The 21,426-nt window shown below is 51.2% G+C and overlaps 1 protein-coding gene across 2 annotated transcripts in view; it reads right to left on the reverse strand.

Annotated features, from left to right (window-relative positions):
- Positions 1-21,426, reverse strand: part of SLC1A7 (solute carrier family 1 member 7) — a gene marked incomplete at both ends in the record, with an annotated part of 42,702 nt that overhangs the window by 19,073 nt on the left and 2,203 nt on the right. For both annotated transcript variants that reach the window (XM_079778318.1, XM_079778319.1), the window contains 2 exons: positions 509-724; positions 17,977-18,056. In XM_079778318.1, coding sequence (XP_079634444.1) covers positions 509-724; positions 17,977-18,056 — 296 coding nt within the window. The remainder of the gene's footprint in view (positions 1-508; positions 725-17,976; positions 18,057-21,426) is intronic.

Here is a 21,426-nt window from a genome sequence, read left to right on the forward strand (position 1 = left end):
GACTCAAGGGTCCCAGGTTCGATTCTGGTCAAGGGCATGTACCTTGGTTGCAGGCACATACCCAGTGGGGGGTGTGCAGGAGGCAGCAAAAACCACCAAATAAAAGTGTGGTGGAGGCGGGGTGGGGAGGGGCTACCATGACTGCTGGCCTTTCACCTGAGAAGCTAGGTGTGCACAAGCGAGCCCCGTCAGCCTGCAGACATTCCCCGACACCTGGACTGTGCCCAGCCGTGCCCTGGGGCTGGGCTCCCAGAGGAGCAGCGCCCCCCTGCCCTGGAGGTGCTCTCGGCCTGATGGGGGCAGACAGTGTCCTGTGAGCCCAGAGGGAGCACAGGGGCTGGAGGAGCAAAGGGTGGCCTCTGTGCTGCCCCCTGGTTACCGTGAGGAATCAGGAGCAGCCCTGAGCATCCCCTCCCCTGCCCTCTGGCAGACGTGGGTTGGGCCTGTGGAGCCAGCAACCCCAGCCCGGGCATGGCATCCCCAAGCAGGGTGCTGGTGGCAAGGTTACCGGATGAGGTCCAGTAGGGCGTCGGCTGAGCTCATGATGGGCTTCCCACTCTGCTCCGTCTCTTCCTTCTGGGCCGCCCCTCCCGGGTGGATGATGGAGACCATGATGATGCCCACGATGACTGCCACGAAGGTGGTCCACAGGTAGTATGCCACAGTGAGGATGCCCAAGCGGCTGGAGGTCTTGGCATCCAGAGAGGCGAGGCCGGATATCAAGCTGGGAGGGCAATGTGGGTCAGGGTCTGTGGGTGGGGCAGGCCCTGAGCGTACCCCCCCTTGCCATCCTCCTGGCTCTGCCCAGCACCCTCACAGTGCTCCATGGGATGTATCCTCCATCCCCAGCAATTCAGTTCTCCTGGCTCCTTCCAGCCTCTCCCCTGTTCTGCTCTCTCCCCCAGGTCCAGGGTCAGCAGCCAAGCCCTTTCCCACCTCTGGGCTTTTCCATGTGCTGTTTCCTTTGTTTGATGTCTCTGATCAACCTCCTTCACTTGTCTAACTCCTACCCACTGGGTAAGACCAGGCGCAGTGTCACCTCTTTGGTCAAATCTTTTTGGACTCCCTGCGTCTCCCCCAGAGTGAGGAGCCCATTGGGTTCCCAGAGCTCCTGGCCCCTTCTGTCATGACCTGGTTGTCACGGTCCGTTTACTTGTCTGTCTCCCTTCTCAGACCGAGGACATGTGAGAAGAGGGACAGATCTGACTCCTCTGTGGAGCTCTTGGTGCTGCTACCAAGTAGGTGGTTACTGCAGGCTTGCTGCATAAACTAATGAATGAGTGAGTGAATGAATGTGTTAGAGATCTGGGCTGGGAGTTGGTGACCTGCGTCCTAGTCCTCACGCTGCCCATTGGTTATGTGACCTCAGGCAAGCAAGTCACTCACTCCCCCATCTTTGGGCCTCAGGATCTCAATCTATAATATGTGGCCATGGTTAGATTTTCCCTGAGAGGTTGCCCCCTGTGGCCATCTTGGGTTAGTGCTCAGACCCAGACTCCCCTAGTGGGGGGCTGTGTTAAGGGGGCTTGTGGGTCTCTCTCCTCTTGGGTCCACCCCACCCTGACCTGGACTCCACCCACCAGTGCAGGTCAGCCTGGAGCTACTCTTCTCATGGTTATGGGAGGGGCGAGGGAGAGTGGGAAAGGAGAGATTAGTTAAGGAAATGCTCATGCTTTGTTTTGCTGCCAAAAGGATTTTCCCCCAAAGCCCTTTCATTCTTTCAGATAAAGGAAGTATTTGTCTGGTTTTAATCATGTAAACAAGAACAGATAATCCCTCCTCTTCCATGCTCCTCTTATCATTAGGCAACCAGCATCAGGTTTAGCACAGTTATCCTCCCGACCCCAGGCTGTAACTGCTGCCTATGAGCACCCTGCTCTTTCCTGCTCGCTGGAGCAAAGGCTCACTCTTCTGTGAAGACACCACTTAAGTGTCTCCTCCACCAGGTAGGGTGAAGCCCCCTTCTCCGGGCTCCCCCAGCCCCTGTGCTGCCCTCTGTCCCAGGCCCACCTAACTAAGTTGCTGACTACTTCCTGGAAATTCCTCTAGGGCTGGCTGAGATCTGATTCAATGCTGGGTCCATAAAGCCAGGCACAGGACCCTGCCAGAGTTCAGCTTGCCAGCAGTCTGCTGAATCAAGGAGTGGATGAATGAATGAATGAATGAATGGAGTCAATGTTTGCAGTGGGCTTAAGGTGGGTCTCAGACACAAATCCTGAAGGGCTTATAATGAGATTGTATGGCCAGCGGAATTGGGGGGCCACCCTACAATCATTATCCATTGAGAGAGATTATCCCCAGACCAGGGCCAGCACATCAGCCCAGGGCCAAACTGTCCCCTGACTCCCACAGACTCCCCCACAGCAAGGTCCACCTGCTTCCGGCCACAGGGAGGCCGTGGTCCTGAGAGGAGGACCTGCCCCAGGTCACACACCGGAGCTCAGGAATAAGAAAGGAGGGTCAAAGTCCTGCCATCAGCTGATGGGGGCTCCTCGAGGTCTCAGACTTTCGGGCCAAACTGTTAAAGTGGCCTTTCTGAGAACCTAAAGCCGGGTAGGGTAGTTGGCGGGGAGTATTAGGTCACATGGTCATGCACAGAAAAAAAGCACTAGAAGGAAAGCTGTTTTGGGGTGATGGAATTATGGGTAATTTTTGTTTTGTTTTTAATGTTTTCCACATTCTCTGTTATTTCTAGGATGAGCTTGTCTTGCTTGTATGATGGAAAACACACCCCTTGAGAACCCAGCAGCCACAAACGATCATTTGTCTGGAGCTTAACTGTCCCCAAACACCTGAAGAGCCACCTAATTTGGTCCTTAATGTTCTGAGTCGGTGCTGCCTTACACAATTATAATGTGAACCACATTTGTAATTTAAAATGTTCTAGTAGTCAAATTAAAAGAGCAAAAAGAAACCGGCGAAATTCCTTTTGGGTGATATTAATTATAATAATATTTTAACCCAGTATATCCAAAACATGTTAATGTGAAATCAATATAAAAATGTCTATTCAAATGTTTATAAAACTGCGTCAGGCTTTTAAATTTTAATTTAGATTAATTTTTTAAGGAGTTCAGTTCCAGGTGTACTAGCCACATTTCAAGGGAGCAGTAGTTCTTTATGACCCCTGACGGCCGGATTGGGCTGTGCCGTTGGAGTTACAGATCAGGAAAATAAAGCTCAGCTGGCGGAGGTAATTGGCCAAGCCTCCCAGCTGGTAAGTTGTCTGGTAAAGGCTGTGGTTCCGAAGCCCCTGTCAGTTCCCCGTCTCCCTCAGTGCCTCTCTGTGGGACAGACTTGGTTGAACGCCTGTGGAAGAAAAAGGTCTTCTGGTTTTGGCTGACCAGGATTTTAACGTGACTCAGACCAGGTACCGCCTCTTTCGTTCAACTCTCAGAGTTCATGACCTGCCCCAGGGGACAGCCCTCACATTTGGAGGTGGCCACCTGTTGGGATGCTAGATCAGGGCTTCCAGATTGAGTGGGAGCTTCTGTTTCAATCTGGTCATTGCTCCGCTTGCCCGGGTGGGGGAAGGGAGGCACCAACGGCCAGGCTCCCCATGGGGGGAGAAAGGCCGCTTGCTGACTCGCACCTGGTTCTCACACCAACCCCTGACGTGGGCATGGTGACCCTCCAACACCCAGAGGTGCCCACCGCTGCCTGCGCACTTCACTCCGGAGGGCGGCGGCTGCTCAGGCTGGGTGCCTCCCCGTGCGAAGTCCTCAGGAGCTGTCCAGACGCCTTCATGGCCTCAGGTCACTCCCCTCCTCTCACTGGTGCCGCCCCAGCACCCCAGTTTCCCCACTTCTCCTTGTACCACCTTTGTCCTGGCTGTTCCTTCAGCCTGGAACTCTCTGTCTCCCCCGTCCACCTTCCTGTTCTTTCCACTTATCCTTTCCACAATCAGTTTAGACAGCACTTCCTCCAGGAAGCCTTCCCTGACAGCCATCTCACCTTCCTCCCCAGGGCACCCTGGGCTTCCCAGTGTGTTACGGGCGGGCGCTCTGCCTGAGTCCCCAGCTCGGGTGCACCACAGGCTGGTAGGAACGGTGCTGAGTGAAGCCGGGGAGGAACCCAGTCCCCTGCCTTCCTTGCTCCCCTTTCTGCTCTTCTGCTGCTGCTACTCATCTCTCAAGTCTCCACTCAGGCACCACCTCCCTCAGGAGCCCTCCAGGCTACACTAGGCAGCTCCAGTGTGCCCCTGCCTGCACCCCTCACGAACTGGGAGGCCTGGGGCAAATTCCTGGGCCTCTGTGAGCCTCGGTTTCCACTGGAGGATGGAATGGGGACAATGATGTTTTTTTGTGTGAAGGTTAATCTAGGTTTAGAATAATAAATATTCAATACATTCTATTTATTAGCATCCACTGTTCTCTGGTCTCCTGCAGACTGGGGGCACCTCCAGAGAAGGGCTGAATCTGGCTCAGTTCTGGGTCCACAGAGCCCAGGGCCTGGCCTAGCCTGGGTGCAGGTGTGTTGATGTGTGTGATGTTAAGCCGGGGTGGAAGTCTAGACTACATTGTTAAAACGACAACTTGTGAGCTGGGATGGCCCTGAGCACGCATTGTGTGTTCCCTGAAAACAGGCCATCTGGGCCAGCTTTGGTTTCCTTGCCAGGTTGAGGGGAATGCCCCCGTCTCTGTGCGTCTCTGTGATACTGAGGCAGCTGGCACCAGACTTTGGGGAACACAGCAGGTGGCAGCAGACTTTGGGGAACACAGGGGAACTTTGGGGAATGACTGTTTCGGACAGTTCTCTCTTCTGAGTGAAGAGAACCTGACAGGTCTCTGGAGGTGTGCTCCAGGCTCTGCTTTCAGCCCTCTCCTTCCCAGTTGGTTGTTTTTTATCAATGGCTTGGCCAAGGCCACTGACAGCATGTGGATCGGATTTATAGAGGACAGGAAGCTGGGAGGAACAGCTAATGTCTTGGATGAGGGAGCTGGGACTAAGCAGACCCCAGCAGACTGGGACCACGGGCCAATTCTGACATGATGAAACTGAACGCGGACACGTGTTGGGCCATACTTGGCTTCAGTGGCTCGGAGAGCACAAACTCGGGTGGAAGAGGGAGGGAGAGGCGGGGCCACAGCTGCAGCCTGTGGGAAGGGCCTGGGGTGGGGTGGGGGGGTTGTTTGCTTCCACCTTGTTGAGTCTCCTGGGGAACGGGGCTGAAGAATAACTGGCAGTCGGTGGGGTGCTGAGCCTGTGAGGCCAGAAGCCTGGGGAACTTGTCAAGGAGGACGTGGACCTGCCCTGACGTCGGGGAGGGAGGGGTGTGTCGCACAGAGGGCAGCTGGGGCAGGGGGCAGGTGACAGTGAGGCAGGCCTGGAGGGGCAGGGCTGTGGAGCCTGGGCAGAGCAGACCTGGGGGACGCTGGGATTGATGGGGAAAGCCACAGGGAAGCAGATCTCAGCTCAGCACCTGGAATAACTTTCAAACAAACAGAGCTCCCCGCCCTGGAAGGAACCACCTTCAGGAGCAGTGAACTTGCTCAAGTCACACAGTGAGGAAGTGGATTTGAACGTGGTCTACTAGCATGACAGCATCCATAATCACAACATGCTGGCACCGGGACGTGAGAGACAGGAAGGAGCTCAGAGCCCCGTGGCCAAGTCCTTGGGCTCTGGCCTCGGCTGACCTCGGGGAGCTCTCCCAGGCCGGCCTCTGGGACGCAGCTGCAGGGAGTCCACCTGACAGGCAAGTGGAGGAGGCATCTGGGGTCCGTGGAGGCCCCTTCGCTCTGCCGCCAAGCATTGTGGTCTGCTTTTCCCCTGAGCAGATGACAGGCCAGCAGCTGACAGCAAGTGCCACGTTATGCAGAATTACGCTTCCCAGATGGCCCTGCCACACTCCCAGCCCCGAGCCAGCGCCTTCTGAGACCTGAGGCCAGATGCCCAGGCTCCCACTTGGCTGAAGTCTGGGTTATCTGGTCCCAGAGCCCCCAGGTCAGGGGCAGACATCCCTCTGCTGCCTCTGTTTGCACACCTCAGCAGATAGCGAACTCACTACCTCCATGGTTATGCTTATTAGAATGTCCTTCCTGGCGCCAGAATGAAATCTGCCTCCGGAGAATCCCCCACACGGGGCCCAGCCCTGCCCTCTGGAGCCAGACACACCCTACCTCTTTGGTTTCACTTTATTATTTATTCATTTATTTATTTATAAATCTTTATTGTTGAAAGTATTGCATATGTCCCCCTTTACCCCCCATCAACCCCCTCCAGCCCACCTCTGGCTTCAGTTTAGATTCCATGGGGGAGGTGGGGCGGGAGTGCAGGAGGTGGGGCGGGAGAGAGGAGAAGGGGCCGTGCACAGAGAGACACGGGCCTGGCGGGACATCGCCCTGGCATCCCCAACTAGCTTCTGAAGGTCCCTCCTTCCATGGCCCTGGGCACTGGGACAGTGCTTGACTGGGACTTACAAACAAGCTTGAACCGGATCAAAAGCAAAAGCTGGAGGAACCTCCACTGGCGCCCTCAGAGAGCTCAGAGCAGTCTGACCATCGACCATTCTCAGCCACTTTCCACTGGGAATAAGGGCCAAGTCAGGTTCCCAGCTCCACGTGAGCTGAGCCCCTGCCCCTTTCTTTCCCCTGAGGCCAAGAATGGAGGTGTGAGGGAGCCAGCATGTCCATTACTTAGCTCTACAGTTACAGACTGTCACCTCTACCATTAGGAGCAACTTCCTTGGGATGCCCATCATGGCTGGTTATGATGAGCGCCAACATGCCACGGTTAGGAGCCCAGCCCCATCGGGAAGGAAAGACCCCACCCGGAGCCTGTGAGAACACAGGCCCCCTTGTCCTCCTCCACCAGCTGGGCGCCTGGTGCCTACCCCCCACGGCTCTGGCCTAGGTCAGATGAGACCCTCTCCAGTGCAGGGTCTGCAGTTCTCCACAGAGAACAGAACAGGAGCTTTTTCAAAACCTCCCCTCCCCCTCCCCAGACTGAGGTAAGTTCCCAGCCCACCCCAAGTTGAACATCTGCTCAGGGTGCTGTGGGGCTCCAGAACTGCATGAGGTGAGTTTGTGGTCCTCAAGGAGCTCTGTCCAGCGGGTTAAGAGACAACACAAAACCCTGGGTCATGGCTGGGACTGAGAGAGGCCAGGGGTAGAGTGTAGCCCAGGTTGGGAATCAGGGTAGGCTTCTTAGAGGAGGTGACTGCTGGATGGGTCCTTGAAGGATGAGTAGGAACTCTATCTGGAAGGGGGAAAGAGCATGGGAGTCGGCGAGGGGTGGTAAAACCTGGGATCTTGTCAGCGTCACCAGGCTAATGGTCTGACCCCCCCCCGCCCCCTGCAGCCCACAGCTGGGCCATGTTTCCCCTTGATGAGTAAGGCAGTCAGCTGACTGGGCAAGAGGGCCAAAGACAGATCCCAGGGCCCCATCCGAGAGATCAGCAGAGTTCTGCTAAGAACGGATGCCCAGGGCTTGAGGGGCAGAGTCTAGAAGCACAGGCTGCCCACCTCCTGCCTCTTTCCCACTCACTGTTGGTCCCAGGCAGCCGGGGGCAGCCTCCCCCTGCCCACTGGCTCCCAAACCAGACTTTGACGGCTGCTTGGCCCAGGACCATCTCCAATAAGTTAGGACGTGGGTGTTTGGGAGTTTTCTGCCAAACGAGAGTTCCTCAGGAAGGGGGAGAAGGGAGTGTTGGGTTTCTTTGGCCAAATATGATTTCCTGATTCTAAGAAAAATCAGCTTAACATTCTTATAAGAAATAGAAAGGAAAACAATATAGACACAGGAACACACATGCATACATAGACACACACACACCATACACACATGTAAAGACACACCATGCATTCACACATAAAGCCACACACGCACTTGGATTTCTTTGTTAAGAGAGGGAGCTTACAAAACATTCTGCCATGTTCAGCCTCAGTGAATCACAAACACATGGATTCAGTTTTCCTTGAATGATGCCTGGTTTAAGAAAGTGAAGCATGAGGGGAGAGGAGGGTTTGGCAAAAAGCAAGTGGAGAATTGGAGGCCCTAGCTGGGTCCAGATGCTGACTTGACCCACCCCTGGTTCCCTGTGTCGCCCTGGTCTGGGGATGTGTGAAAACAAGGCTCAGTTGATTTCCAAGGATTAGATGTGAACTCCAGCCTCATTGGGGCTATAATGGGGCGCTCTCTCTCTCTCTCTCTCTCTCTCTCTCTCTCTCTCTCTCTCTCACACACACACACACACACAGGAGCACCTGTTTGTAAATTTGCAGATGGCATTGTGTCTGTTTGGTGGCTGAGGCTAAGGCTATGGTAAATGACAGAGCTTGAGGTAAATCTAAAATTCTGGGGCATAGTGACGCCCTAACGGTGTATCCGGCAGCATCCTAGATATCTAGTGAAGGCCAAGGGGCTTTGCAAACTCCGCTCCAGCCCTGAGTGGAAGAGTGAAACAGGATCATGGAGATGAGGGTGCAGCAGGACAATTCTTACGACATCATTTTAAATGAAAAAGACAAAAGTAGCAGATAGCCTTATTTTTGCAGAAGTAACAGTAAGTATTCTCCAAGAACTTAAAAGGAACAGAAAGTTGACAATACTCTTTGGGTTAAACTATAAATTAAAAGGAAAAGGGACCCTAACCGGCTTGACTCAGTGGATAGTGGATAGTGTCGACCCATGGACTGAAGGGTCCTGGGTTCAATTCCGGTCAAGAGCATGTACCTTGGTTGCAAGTTAAATCCCAGCAGTGGGTATGCGGAAGGCAGCTGGTCATTGTTTCTCTCTCATTGATGTTTCAAGCTCTCTATCTCTCTCCCTTCCTCTCTATAAAATCAATAAAAATCTATTTTAAAAAATAAAAATAAAAGGAAAGGAAAAGGGCTTCGAGTAGTGACAAGCGGTATTACTGGGAGAAAGTGGGAAAGGAAGGCTCCCAGCCACAAAGGCTTGCCTTTTCCAACGCAAGAAGGTGTTGTCAGCATGGGGCCAGTCGGCAGCGGGGCACAGAGAAGACAACTGAGAGTGGTGAACCACTCAGCACCCATCCAGGCATCTCCCGCGGGAGAGGGATCCTAGTCCTGTGCCGATGTAACGAGAGGCAGAATTTTCTAAATTCTGTCTGAGGCTTCTATGTTTATAGGTAGAGACAGCAAGTCTCCTTGCAGCTGATTTTGTTTTTAGAAGAATTTTACAAATGGCAACTGTAAGCTAAGAAGGCGCTCATTGTCCAGGGAAAGGGGGGAGACTTTAGTGGTTTGATGAAAGTGCCCCTCCTGGAGCCCCTAAGACCTGCACAGTTGTGGGAAGGTGCACCAATTTGCAAGAGAGGCTCAGAGGCCTTCTGAGAGAAAAGAGACGAAGATCCCAACCCTTGCCCCCTCTGAGTTGAAGTTAGGGTCCAGGTATACCAAGGTCTCTGGGCACTAAAGACCTCCAGGGCTGGCCTATCAGGAGGAAAAAGGGACTTAGGGCTCACTCCAAGGAACTAAGCGCAGGGCATGACTAAGGATGCTTTGAAGAACAATGATTGAGCCCTTTGGTGGGATCTAGGAGCCAGAGCAGGGCATCCCTGTGGCTTGATTGGGAATATGCACCAGCCGAAGCAGGCAGCATCCCCTTAGAGGCCATGATGGCATAAAACCCGAACAACCCTGTTTCAGAGCCTAGAATCACAATGGCTCAGGGAAATGCTCACACCTGGAGAGGCAGGTAGGGACTGGCGCTGGGTTGGTGCCAAGCAGACCCACCTCCCATGGTACGCTCACCTGGGGGCATAGCTCTGAATGGAAGAGCACCTGCCACCTTTAAATTATTTTTCTCTCTTTTCACAGCATTCATCGTAACTGAAGTCACTTGGCTTAAATGCACATATGGTGGGACTCTACCAGGTGGGACCCCAGAAATTCACCGAAAATGGCAAACCTGGAGTCACGTTGGTTATACAATTAAATGAGTTTTCCTGCCAGCAAACGGATTTAGCCAGTGGGTTCCCCAGTAGTGTGACCCTGTAGGGATGCTCTGGCCTGAGGCGGTGCGCACCTGTGTTGTTAGCCATTTACTTATCTCTGTGATCAATTGGCACTCGGTGTATATGGTCTCTTGTCAGCATCAGGGGACAGGCATGACCAGCTCAGGGGCTCAGACAAGGTAGAGCTTCTGAACTGGTCAGCTGAGGACCACACTGGGCCTGACGCATTCACTGCTAAGAATGGTAAAAACAAACAGAGGGAAAAGCTAACAGTGGCAGAATGAGGGTTGTGTGATGATAGGAGGATTTCCCCCCTGCTTCCCAAAATGTTTGTAATTTGCTTACAGAATGTTTTAAAGTACAAAATATCTTTAAAAGATAACTCCTAACATCCTCAGTTCAAATGCTAGTCATGAAACTTCCCTGAATTCCACTTCCACTGCCCTTCCACTGCGCTTTAGTCAGGTAATAAGCATTTGTTAGGCACCTACTATGTACCAGACCCTGTGATGTCCCTGTGGAAGAGAAAAATGGATATTCTCCAGAATTCTTTTCATGTTAAGGGAGTTATCCTCATTCACAAGAAATTCCTTGATGAGCCATTTGGACAGACTTGAGAATCCCCCTCCCACCCCCACTCCCAGGAACAGGGCATGAGTGGAGGTGACTTTTGAAAGACAAGGAAGGCAGGATTTCTGGATTTTCTTGGAATAGCAGTAGAGAGAAGGAAGGCGCAGGGACAGAGAGCAAGGTGGACAAACCCTAAGGTGACTCCCAATGATCCATGCCCATGTATAATTCCCCTCCCTGAGTGTGAGTGCTTCTAATATCTATGGCAGTGGTCGGCAAACTCATTAGTCAACAGAGCCAAATATCAACAGTACAACGATTGAAATTTCTTTTGAGAGCCAAATTTTTAAAATGTAAACTTCTTCTAACGCCACTTCTTCAAAATAGACTCGCCCAGGCCGTGGTATTTTGTGGAAGAGCCACACTCCAGGGGCCAAAGAGCCTCATATGGCTCTCCAGCTGCAGTTTGCCAACCATGGGCCTATGGTAAATGTGACGGATGTCACTTCTGTGACTACGTTATATAAGACTTTGTCTTAGAAAACTGGAGAGCGAGGGATCGTCCTCCTGACCTCGATGAAGCAGAGAGCCACATTGGGAACTACCTTTGGAGAGGGCAGAAGGCAGTGCTTTAAAAATTTCCTCCTAAGGAGAGTTAAACCTTCATGGGGGGAAATGACATTTCTGAGCCTCAGACCCCTGTGTCCCTGAACCCTGCTTCCTTTACCTTCAACTGGTCTATGATCCATCCATCCACCCATCACCCACAGTTCCCTCAGCTCCTGCTCCAGCCAGCCCAGGGCTGGGCATCATGGTCCTCATGGGGACCATGATGCGGGGACTGTCACTCACAGGGCTGAGCAAAACCACCAAAGCTGCTTTGAAAATTCAGATGCCAGGCCCCATGCCAGGCTTACTGAGCCAGACTGCCAAGGGGCCCAAGCAGGTGTTGGTTTTAAAGGTTCCACAAGTACCAAAATAAACTGATGAACGGAGTGGATCCAGAGACATGGAAGCCTGGAACAGAGTGGGGAATCTTGGAGGGAAGGCAGGGGAGGATGGGTGGGTAGGAAGTAATCCACCAAGAACCTTGTATGCATACCAGTTATATGCATGGCTCATGGTCACAGATAATGGGGGGATGAGAGCCTGGGGGAGGGGGGGCGAGGCGGGCTGGAGAGGGTCAATGGGGGAAAATGGGGGACAAATGTAATACTTTCAACAACAAAAAATTATTGAGAGAGAGAGAGAGAGAGAGAGAGAGAGAGAGAGAGAGAGAGAGAGAAGTATAGATTGGTAGTTACAAAATAGTCACGGGGCATTAAGTCCAGCATAGGGAATATAGTCAGTAAAATTGTGATAACTATGTATGGTGCCAGGTGGGTACTAGAAATATCAGGAGGAGCACTTCGTAAAGTATATGATTGTCTAATCATTATGCTGTACACCTGAAACTAATAAATACAAAATAATGTTGAATGTAAAAAGTAAATAAATAATAAAGAAATAAAAGTTCCACAAATGTTCTAACGGTTAAGCAAAAAGCAAAAGCCTGAAGTCTTGGGCTCAGGCCTTCTGGCTGGAGCGACAGGGCCTGGCGTGAGGGCTGCTGCTCCGCAGTCCCCAGGGCTCCCGGCTGGAACCCAGGTGGCCAGGGCTGTCTGCGGTGTAATTGCTCTGGGGCAGTGGGAGGACACACAATTTGCTTCTAGTTCCAATAACCTGCAAGCCTGGCCCCAAATCCTGACACACGTGACACTCAATGCTCTACCCTCTTCCAGGAGGACCTGCCACCCCTTCCCTTTGCCAAGCCGCTGGAAGCAGGCTGGCACCTCATTGGTCCCCACCCATGCCACAGACTTTTCTACCTCCACGCTTTTGCCCATGCTGTTCCTCCTTCCACGAAGGCCCTCTTCTTCTCTTAGTCAAGGCCCACTCTATGTTCAAGACCTAGCTCAAGGTTCTGTCTGTGAAATACTCCCAGCTCTTCTTTATTGATACACTAGAGGCCTGGTGCATGAAATTTGTGCAGGGGGGGTAAGGGGGTACCACAGCCCGGCCTGTACCCTCTCGTAATCTGGGACCCCTTGGACATCCCTCTCGCAATCCGGGACCGCTGGCTCCTAACCGCTCGCCTGACTGCCCTCCTGATCGCCCCTAACCACTCACCTGCCTGTCTGATCACCCCTAACTGCTCGCCTGCCTGCCTGATCACCCCTAACCACTCTGCCTGCCTGCCTGATCACCCCTAACCACTCACCTACCTGCCTGACCACCCCTAACCACTCACCTGCCTGCCTGATCACCCCTAACTGCCTTAGCTCCCACCACTGCGGCTTCATCCGGAAGGACGTCCAAGAAGGATGTCCAGAATGACGTCCAGAAGGTCGTTTGGCTGTCTGATCTAATTAACATATTATGCTTTTATTATAATAGATATCGATGATGACCTATCTCCACTGTTGATGCTGCATGTATCCCTGGATGTACTCAGTTATTGCTAGTTAACCGAATTTTCAGTCACAACTGGCATACCACCTTATGGAGTACTGACACCGTTTTTGGTACAGTAATGACATCGAGATAAACCAGTATTCCTACCTGGACTAGCCACTCATGGCGCTGAAAAAAGGATTGCCCCTGCTGAGGGGTAGGACCAGTCGCCACCACCCCTCCATGTACATCACTGTTTTTATGCGAGACACTGCGGGTCAGGTTCATATTCCCCTGTGCCCTTCACGCTAACCTCTACCTGGGGGTCCATGTAAGGATTTTTGCAGGAGACAGAAATCTAATAGACAAGCAAAGAGAGATAGAAAGATGTAAAGAAGTGTGGGCAGTGATGGTGGCAGCTGAAGCGAGGGATGAAAAGGTCCTGTGCCTGCCTTGGAGGGTCTCACCATCTGGCAGGGAGACAGTCACAGAGACACTGTGTTCCAGACAAAGGAGGCCCAGGGGGAGGGAGGAGGGGCCAGCTGACCTCGGCTGGAGCCCCGTTCAGTCACTCTTCCCACAATCTGGCACATTCCGGCTCTTGGGCTTTTTTTTCTCTACAATCTACTGCAAACCGGCACCTGGCCTGAGCCCCACCTCAGACAGGCACGCCACAGGCCAGCGGAAGGCAACCTTCCCAGCCAGCTGTGGCTCCGTCAGTCACCACGCACACAGGCGGGTGTGGCTGAGAATCTGCAAGAGGCTCCAGGGGAAGAACAGGAGCTTTGGGGTCACTCGCCAGAAAGGTGAACCCAACCAAGGCTCTTCGCATCCGAGTCGCGGTGCCCTGACCTGTACAATGGGAAGAGCTCCTCCCTCCCTGCAGGGTTTTCCTGAGAATGAAATCGGAGATGTTCTCAAAACACCCAGCGTGGCTCCTGATTCATCAGGGGTGTCACATGTTTCTCTAACTGATTAAAGCTTCCCCAGGCTCCCCCAAGGCCCAGATGAGATGTTTCAGGGAACCCTCTCCCTTTGCTCCGGCTCTCAGCAGGCAGTCCCTGTGGGTGACCTCCTCCTTCTTCGTGCTTTGACTTCGCACCACAGCTCGTCACTCCCTCTGGAAAGTCTACCTTGACTCAGGCACACGTGGGTGTTCCCTCAACGCTGATACAAACCTGCGTGAGTCCTGCACACCCGTGTCTGTGGCAGCCTTTGCAGGGCATGGACCAGGTCCCCTGCATCTCCACGTAACACACCACAGACAGCCCTGGTCTGCTGGGTTCCAGCCTGGAGCCCCTGGGGACTGAAGAGCAGCAGCCCTCACGCCAGGCTCTTTTGGCTTCAGCCAGTAGGCCTGACCCCAAGACATCAGGGTTTTGCTTTTTTCTTAACCATTGAACACTTGTGGAACCTTTAAAACCAACACCTGCTTGGGCCCCTTGGCAGTCTGGCTCAGTGAGCCCGGCATGAGGCCTGACATCTGAATTTTCAAAGTAGCTTTGGTGGTTTTGCTCAGCCCTGAGTGACAGTCCCCGCACCAGGGCGGTTGCCCCATGAGGACCATGATGCCCAGCCCTGGGCCGGCTGGAGCAGGAGCTGAGGGAACTGTGGGCGATGGGGGGATGGATGGATCATAGACCAGTTGAAGGTAAAGGAAGCAGGGTTCAGGGACGCAGGGGACTGAGGCTCAGAAATGTGTCATTTTTTCCCCAAGAAGGTTTCCTTAGGAGGAAAATGTTAAAGCATGGCTTTTTTGCAATGACACGGTTGCTCTGCACCAGCCCAAACTGTATAATAAACAAACGGAATGTATGAACACACACTGGCTTTCCTCAAGTTAATGCCACATTTCATTTCCAGCCACGAGAAAGCACTTGGGTCTGGTGGAAAGAGAGATCAGGCCTCTGAGAGCCCGACTCAAACAGCTGGGTGGGCCCTTAGTCACTGGATGAACTGGGTAAACTGTGGCCCAGGGCGAGGAGTGCCTTAGCCAAGGTCACAGGATGATTCGTGGTGCAAGCAGCTCTAGGACCTAGACCCCTGACTCGCTGACTTCAGGATTCCTTTTTAAGTTAAATGACTTGTCCCGGGTCACACAGCTCGGAAATGGCAGGGCCAGGGTGGGAACCCAATTCTGTCTGACTCTAGGGTCCACACAGAGAGTAAGAGGCAGAGTCAATGAAAGAAAAATACCACATGATCTCACTCTATAATGTTCTTCATTTATGGATAATGAAGAACATTATAGACCGATGAACAAAAAGATAGATACAGAGACAGTAAAGCAACAAACAGACTTTCAAATTACAGGGGGAAAGTTAGGGAGAGGTGGGGGAGATAAGAAATCAAACGAAGGACTTGTATGCATGCATATAAGCATAAACAATGGATGCAAAACTCTGAGGGGCGAGGGCATGTATGGGTGTGGGGTGGGGGGGTAATGGTAAGATATGTACACATATAATACCTCAATAAAAAAAAAAAAGAGAGTAAGAGGCAGGAAGGATGGTCAACAGGGAAGGGTGAGTAAGCTGCCTAACAAGAGTCCTGTGCTTTATTTTGTAATAAAACTGGAAAGAAAGGGTAGGGGCGTCCTGTGCTTCCTCCCTTAACTTATTTAGCTATCACATAACTGACTATTTTCTCATCAGTCTCCCTCACAGCCTGTGAGCTCCTTAGGACCGAACCTCCTTCATCTCTGTAGCTGCAGTGCCCAGTACAGGGCCAAGTGCCCAGAAAGCACAATGCATGATTGTTGAATGCATTCATTAATTCACTTGACAAGTATTAATGAGTACCTACTGTGTGCCAGGCATTTGGCTAGGTCCAGAGTGAAGCCTCAACTGAATGTTGTCTCTGCCTTTACAGAGTTTATGGTCCAGTGAAAGATAAAGAAACCAGTCAACAATTGAATATATATAAATAAAAATCTATACTAATAAAAGGGTAATATGCAAATTGGTCAGGATGCCCTCACAGTAACGACCGAACAGCAGGCTGCATGGGGCGACCAGGCCAGGAGGGGGGTTAGTGAGGGATGACCAAACGACTGAACAGCAGGCTGCACGGGGTGACCAGGCCAGCAGGGGGGGCAGTGAGGGGCGACCAGGTTGGTGGGGGGACAGTTGGGGGTGACCAGGCTGGCGGGGGGGCAGGTGGGGGTGACCAGACAGGCGGGGGGGGGGGGGGAGGCAATTGTGGGCAACCAGACTGGCAGAGGGGAAGGGGCAATCAGGCCAGCAGGCAAAGGTAGTTAGGGGAGATCAGGCTGGCGGGGGGGCAGTTAGGGGCAATCAGGCAGGTAGGCAGGTGAGCAGTTAGGAGCCAGCAGTACTGGATTGTGAGAGGGATGTCCGAATGCCAGTTTAGGCCTGGTCCCCAGGATTGGGCCTAAACTGGCAGTCAGACATCCCCTGAGGGGTCCTGGATTGGAGAGGGTGCAGGCTGGGCTGAGGGGGACACCACCGCCCCCCCCCCATGCACAAATTTTGTGCACTGGGCCTCTAGTGTCTTATAAGTGCTGTGTGGAAAATACTGGGAGGAAGATCTCTATAGGGGAGGGAGTGTTGGACTTATAGGTGAGATACTAAAGCCATGAGGACAGATTAGAAAAAGCCGAAGAAACTGCAACGTTTAGAGGTCGAGTAGAAAGAGAGAAACTGGGACGGAGGGGCAGAGAGCAAGCAAAGAGCCAGGAGAGTGTAAGGCCGTAGGGAAGAGTATTTCAGGAGGAAAAGAGTGATCAGGGGCTGTATCAAGTGTATCGACCGCTGGAGAGAGCTCATGTAAAGCAAGAACTGAGAGTGGCCTTTGGCCTAGCAGCATGGAGGCCACTGGGAACTTTGACAGACTCGCTGACTCAGCGAATGACTCGGAGGATGCTTAAAGAGGAGACAACAACCAGCATGGGTTGAGGAGTCTGGGAAAGCTTCCGGAGGGAGGTGGCATTTCAGGAGAGCCTGGAAGAACGAGTTTTGAGAGACCTAAATGCTGCCTGCAAGAAGCTGAACAAGGCTCCCCTGGGGGTACCCGAAGGCACCGTTAATTGGCCTCTGGGACTGGGGAGCATATGTCCATGACACTGTAGGGAAAGGGGGAGGAGCTGTCTTATTCCTCAATAGCAGGGAGGCTGTGGGGCAGGGAGGCTGATGACCCTGCTCAGGGGACAGAGCCCATCACAACCCCAGGACTCAGAGGCTCATCTGCTTCCCTCCCTGCAGAGAAGTCCTGGGAAGTGAGGACTCCAAACCCACGGCCTCAGACCAAAGGGCTCTTCGACACTAAATGGAGCAGCCAGCTCACTACCCATCTGAAGAGAAAGGGGCAGGGTCTTCCTCAGGGTCACCCAGCACATCAGTGATAGGGACCAGGTGGTCTCCAGTGATTCCGGTGTCCCTCGCTCTCGTGGGTGAAGTCTGAGTTCTGTAGCCTGGCATTCAAGGGCTTTCATGATTGAGCAAGAAGTTCCCTTCCAACTTCATCTCCCCGCTCCCTCCCTCACATCTGTGACCCAGCCCCCTGAACATTAGCACACGCAAATATATAACCTCATGTAGTCCTCACAATACCGCTTGGGAGTAGGTGTTATTTTTCATTTTACGGACGAGGAAACCGAGGCTCAGAGAAGTGTAGTAACCTGGCCAAGTTTACACAGCCAGTACAGTACACAGCTGAGCCAGGATATCCCCTCGGGAGAGTCTCCAGTGCCATCTTTCCCCCCACACCTTGCTGCTTTCACCATAAAGAGCCCCTCCCCTGGGAAGCAATCCCTGAACCCTGAGCTACCCTGGAGCCAGGTCTCATCCTATAACTCCAAATCTCTTGTTATGGTCCATTGGATGGGACTGAAATAACTGCTGCCACTGGACGACTGAGACTCCAGCAGCCTGTGCCACAGTCTCCTGCCCAGAAAGGCCCCGCCATCCCACGGCTCCCAGGCCCGCAGGGGCAGTCCAGTCGCTCACAGCAGGAGCAGGGAACCCACAGAACCGCACAGAATCCCCTCCCCTCCCCACCCAGACCTCCCAGCCAAACGCCTTGCCCCTCACCTGGAGACCACCAGCGGGAGGATCAGCATCTTCAACATCCTCATCAGGAGCTCCCCAGGAAACTGGAAGTAACTGATTTCCTGAAAACACATCAAGAGTGAGGTTATAGCAGGCGCTGCAGACGTCACAGTTGCTCAGTTCTTTATTGTCTTCAAAGCCCTGTTTCATTCGCACTCTCCTGTCTACAACGTGCACAGCAGAGTCCGTGGAGGAAGCATGGACTTTCGAGCCAAGCAGACTTGTCCCCTGCCCCCTCATGACTAACTGTGTGGCCTTCAGCAAGCTACTCTGAGTTTTCTCATCTGTATCACAAGAGTAATAGCCACTTGATAGGGTCATTGGGAGGCTTAATGAGAGGATGCACAGGAAGCACTGGGCAGAGTGCCTGATGGAGAGTCAATGTTCAGTAATCACAGTAAATAACGGTTCTCCCCCACCTCTGCCCCATTCACTGCCTATCATGCTATAAATCTGTCTCGTGTAGGAGATGCTAGGAGGCATGAGGGCAGGGCTGCATGCTGCTCACACATTCATTCGACACCTACTGTGCCAGGCATTACACTTGGTACCCATAAATGAAATAGGCACAGTTTTGCCCTGAAGTTCTCAGTCTAGTTTATGAGGAGACTGACTCATAAACAGACCGTGGTATTCTTGAGTCAGTTTCTCATTCAATGTTGGGTCCATTGTCTGCCTCCCCACACGGCCCCCCTCACAGCTCGGCTCACATTTAAAATGCTGAAAGGGAACTGGATTGGATTGGTGAGACACCACTCAGTATGAAGAGCCCCTACTGGATAGAGTTCGTATGCTGGGCTTCCTCATGGACTGCTGGTTCCAGCCTATCGATGCGGCTGGCGTTCGGGTCCTAAATTCTTGCCCAATCAGCTGTCTCCAGATCCTATGACTGGGAAGGGATTACTAAGCCCAGTAAAACTTGAATTTCAGGTAAACAACTAATATTTGTTTTTTACTTATACTAAATATCGTTTATCTGAAATTCAAATGTAACTGGGCTTATGCTGTTTTCAAATTTAATTTAGTTCAGTTTTGCTATTTCTGGCAACCCTAGTTTGAGGCCACGTTTATCAAAGGGCGAGGTTGTGGTAAAGGCTGGTACATGGACTTTCAAACACCATCCAAATTAAAGTGTTGTACTTGAAACTTTTTTTAAAGGCCAAACATCACACTTGGTTAATGGTCTGATGATTTGAAAAGCTCCAAATCATAGAACGTTGGTGCCGAGAAGGGTTTTTTAAAGATCTTTTAGTCCAGCTGACTCATTTTGTAGTTGAGGAAGTGGAGCCAGGAGAGGGAGGTGACTTGCTTCACAGAGTGAGTTAGCATCAGTGAGGACCTGAAATCAGGCCTCCCAGTCCCATTCTGTTCCATTTCCAATGCACAGAAATTCTGCTTTTAAAAATATACCCAATCATGGCTATGCATTTTTAATTAATTTTAACCAATGTGTATATTCTTTCATTTAAGTAGCACTATAATGATAAAAGGCAGCCCCTTCCTCACCCATCTCTATCCCAACCCAACTTCCCAGGATTAAACACCCCCAACTCCTTTAGATGTTTTCCTTAGTATTGTTATTTCTAAATAATACAGTTATAATACTATTTCTAGGTATATCTTTTTGACATCTATTAACTTCCCTTTTTGACATCTGCCATGACAGATGAAGACTTATTCCCTTTCTCCTCCTACCATTTCACCATTATATCACAGTTTTTGGTTAAATTAATAGTCAAGGTTTAATTAACAGTCACTATTGAGCCAAGCAATGTGCTACAACCTTTTTGGTACAACCTTTCTTGTATGACCTAACTTTCCTGCAAGTTAATAATGGACTAATTTTTCATTTGTTTTCTGTGAACCACTCACTAATGTCTTCCAAATGCTTCAACATTTCTTTTAAAAAGTCCAAACAACAGAAACAAAAAAAAATAACAATAAAAAATAAAAAGGCCCAACAAGAGTATTTTCTATGGACTCAAGCACATCCGTTCCTTTGTGCCCTTCAAGAGCTCTCCCTCTTCCTGTTCCAGCTTGGACGGATTGCTCTCTAGGCCCGATGGCTGTCCCGGGGCCTCTTCTTCACTGTCATCCTGGCACTTTCTCCTGTATATTGTCCCCTCTTTCCTGGATACCTTGTCTTCTTTGTTTACTTCCTTGTTTTTCGGGAACATCTCCTTTGGTAGCTTTCTCAGTAAGAGTGAATAGGAGAGAAACTTCGGAGTCCTTATATAAGTACAAATGCCTTTATTCTACCTTTACCACTGATAGTAAGTTTGGCCATGGATAAGATCCTCAGTTTAAAAGAGTTTTCCCTCCAAGGAGACTTGACTTGGGATGGTGAACACACAATACAATATCCAGAAGATGTCTTATAGAATTGTAATTAATGTCACCCCAATAAATTCATTAAAAATCCTACATAATAAAATGGTAATATGTAAATTACCATCACTCCGCTACGCCCACGATTGGGCCAGCAGGAGGCGCAGGGGGCGGGACTCAGGGTGGCCAGGGTAGCTGATTGGGCCAGCAGGACGCTGAGCCGGAGGCTTTCGGAAGGCCTGGTGCACCGGCGGACAGACAGCCAGCCGGCTCCCCCGCGATCAAAAGCCAAAGCGGGGGAGCTGTCTGTCTGTCTGCGCAGGCACAAGGCCTTTCGAAAGCCTCCGCCGCGCCGGAGGCTTTCGGAAGGCCTGGGGCACCAGCGGACAGACAGCCAGCTGGTGCACCAGGTGCATGATTAAATCATGCACTGGGCCTCTAGTAAATAAATAAAAGAATTTCCCCTTAAAATTTCAAAGGCACTTACATTTCGCCTTTTAGATTCCAGGGTTGCTTAAGATGTTTGGAGCTACTCTTACTTCCTATTCTTTACATGAGACTTGTTTTATTCCCACAGAACCATTTAAAGATCATCTGTTTATCTCCAATTTTCTGTAATTTTCGAAGTGATAAACCATGGTATGAGGTTTTCTTCTTTCTTTTTAAAAAATTCATAGTGCGTGCATACCTATTGGTTGTTTTTTTTATGGTTTTTTTTTCCTTTTCAACAGGTTTCTATAATCTTGACAATACCTTTTTATTTTAGGTACGCTTTCTTCTCGTGAAATATTACCTTTCATTTTTGAGAAACTTTCTTGTGTTCTCCGTGGATTTTGTCTCCCCGTTTTCCTCTTAGTGCTCTCTAAAACTCTCAGAGAGTTGGATATTGGGCATTCTAATTTTCTTCATCTGTTTCCATCTCTTTTTGTTTTACTTTCTGGGAGATTTCTGCAACTTCATCCCAGCTATTGATCTTTTAATCCTGGCTCATCTATTTTTAATTTTCAAAAGCTCTTTCTTGTTCTTGGATTGTTTCTTCTTTTTGCACCCCATTCCGTTTTATAGTCACTATATCTTCTCTCATATCTTCAAAGAACAAAGAAA

The sequence above is a fragment of the Cnephaeus nilssonii genome (genome assembly GCF_951640355.1).
Source record: "Cnephaeus nilssonii genome assembly, chromosome: 7".
In the NCBI taxonomy this organism is placed as follows: Eukaryota; Metazoa; Chordata; class Mammalia; order Chiroptera; family Vespertilionidae; genus Cnephaeus; species Cnephaeus nilssonii.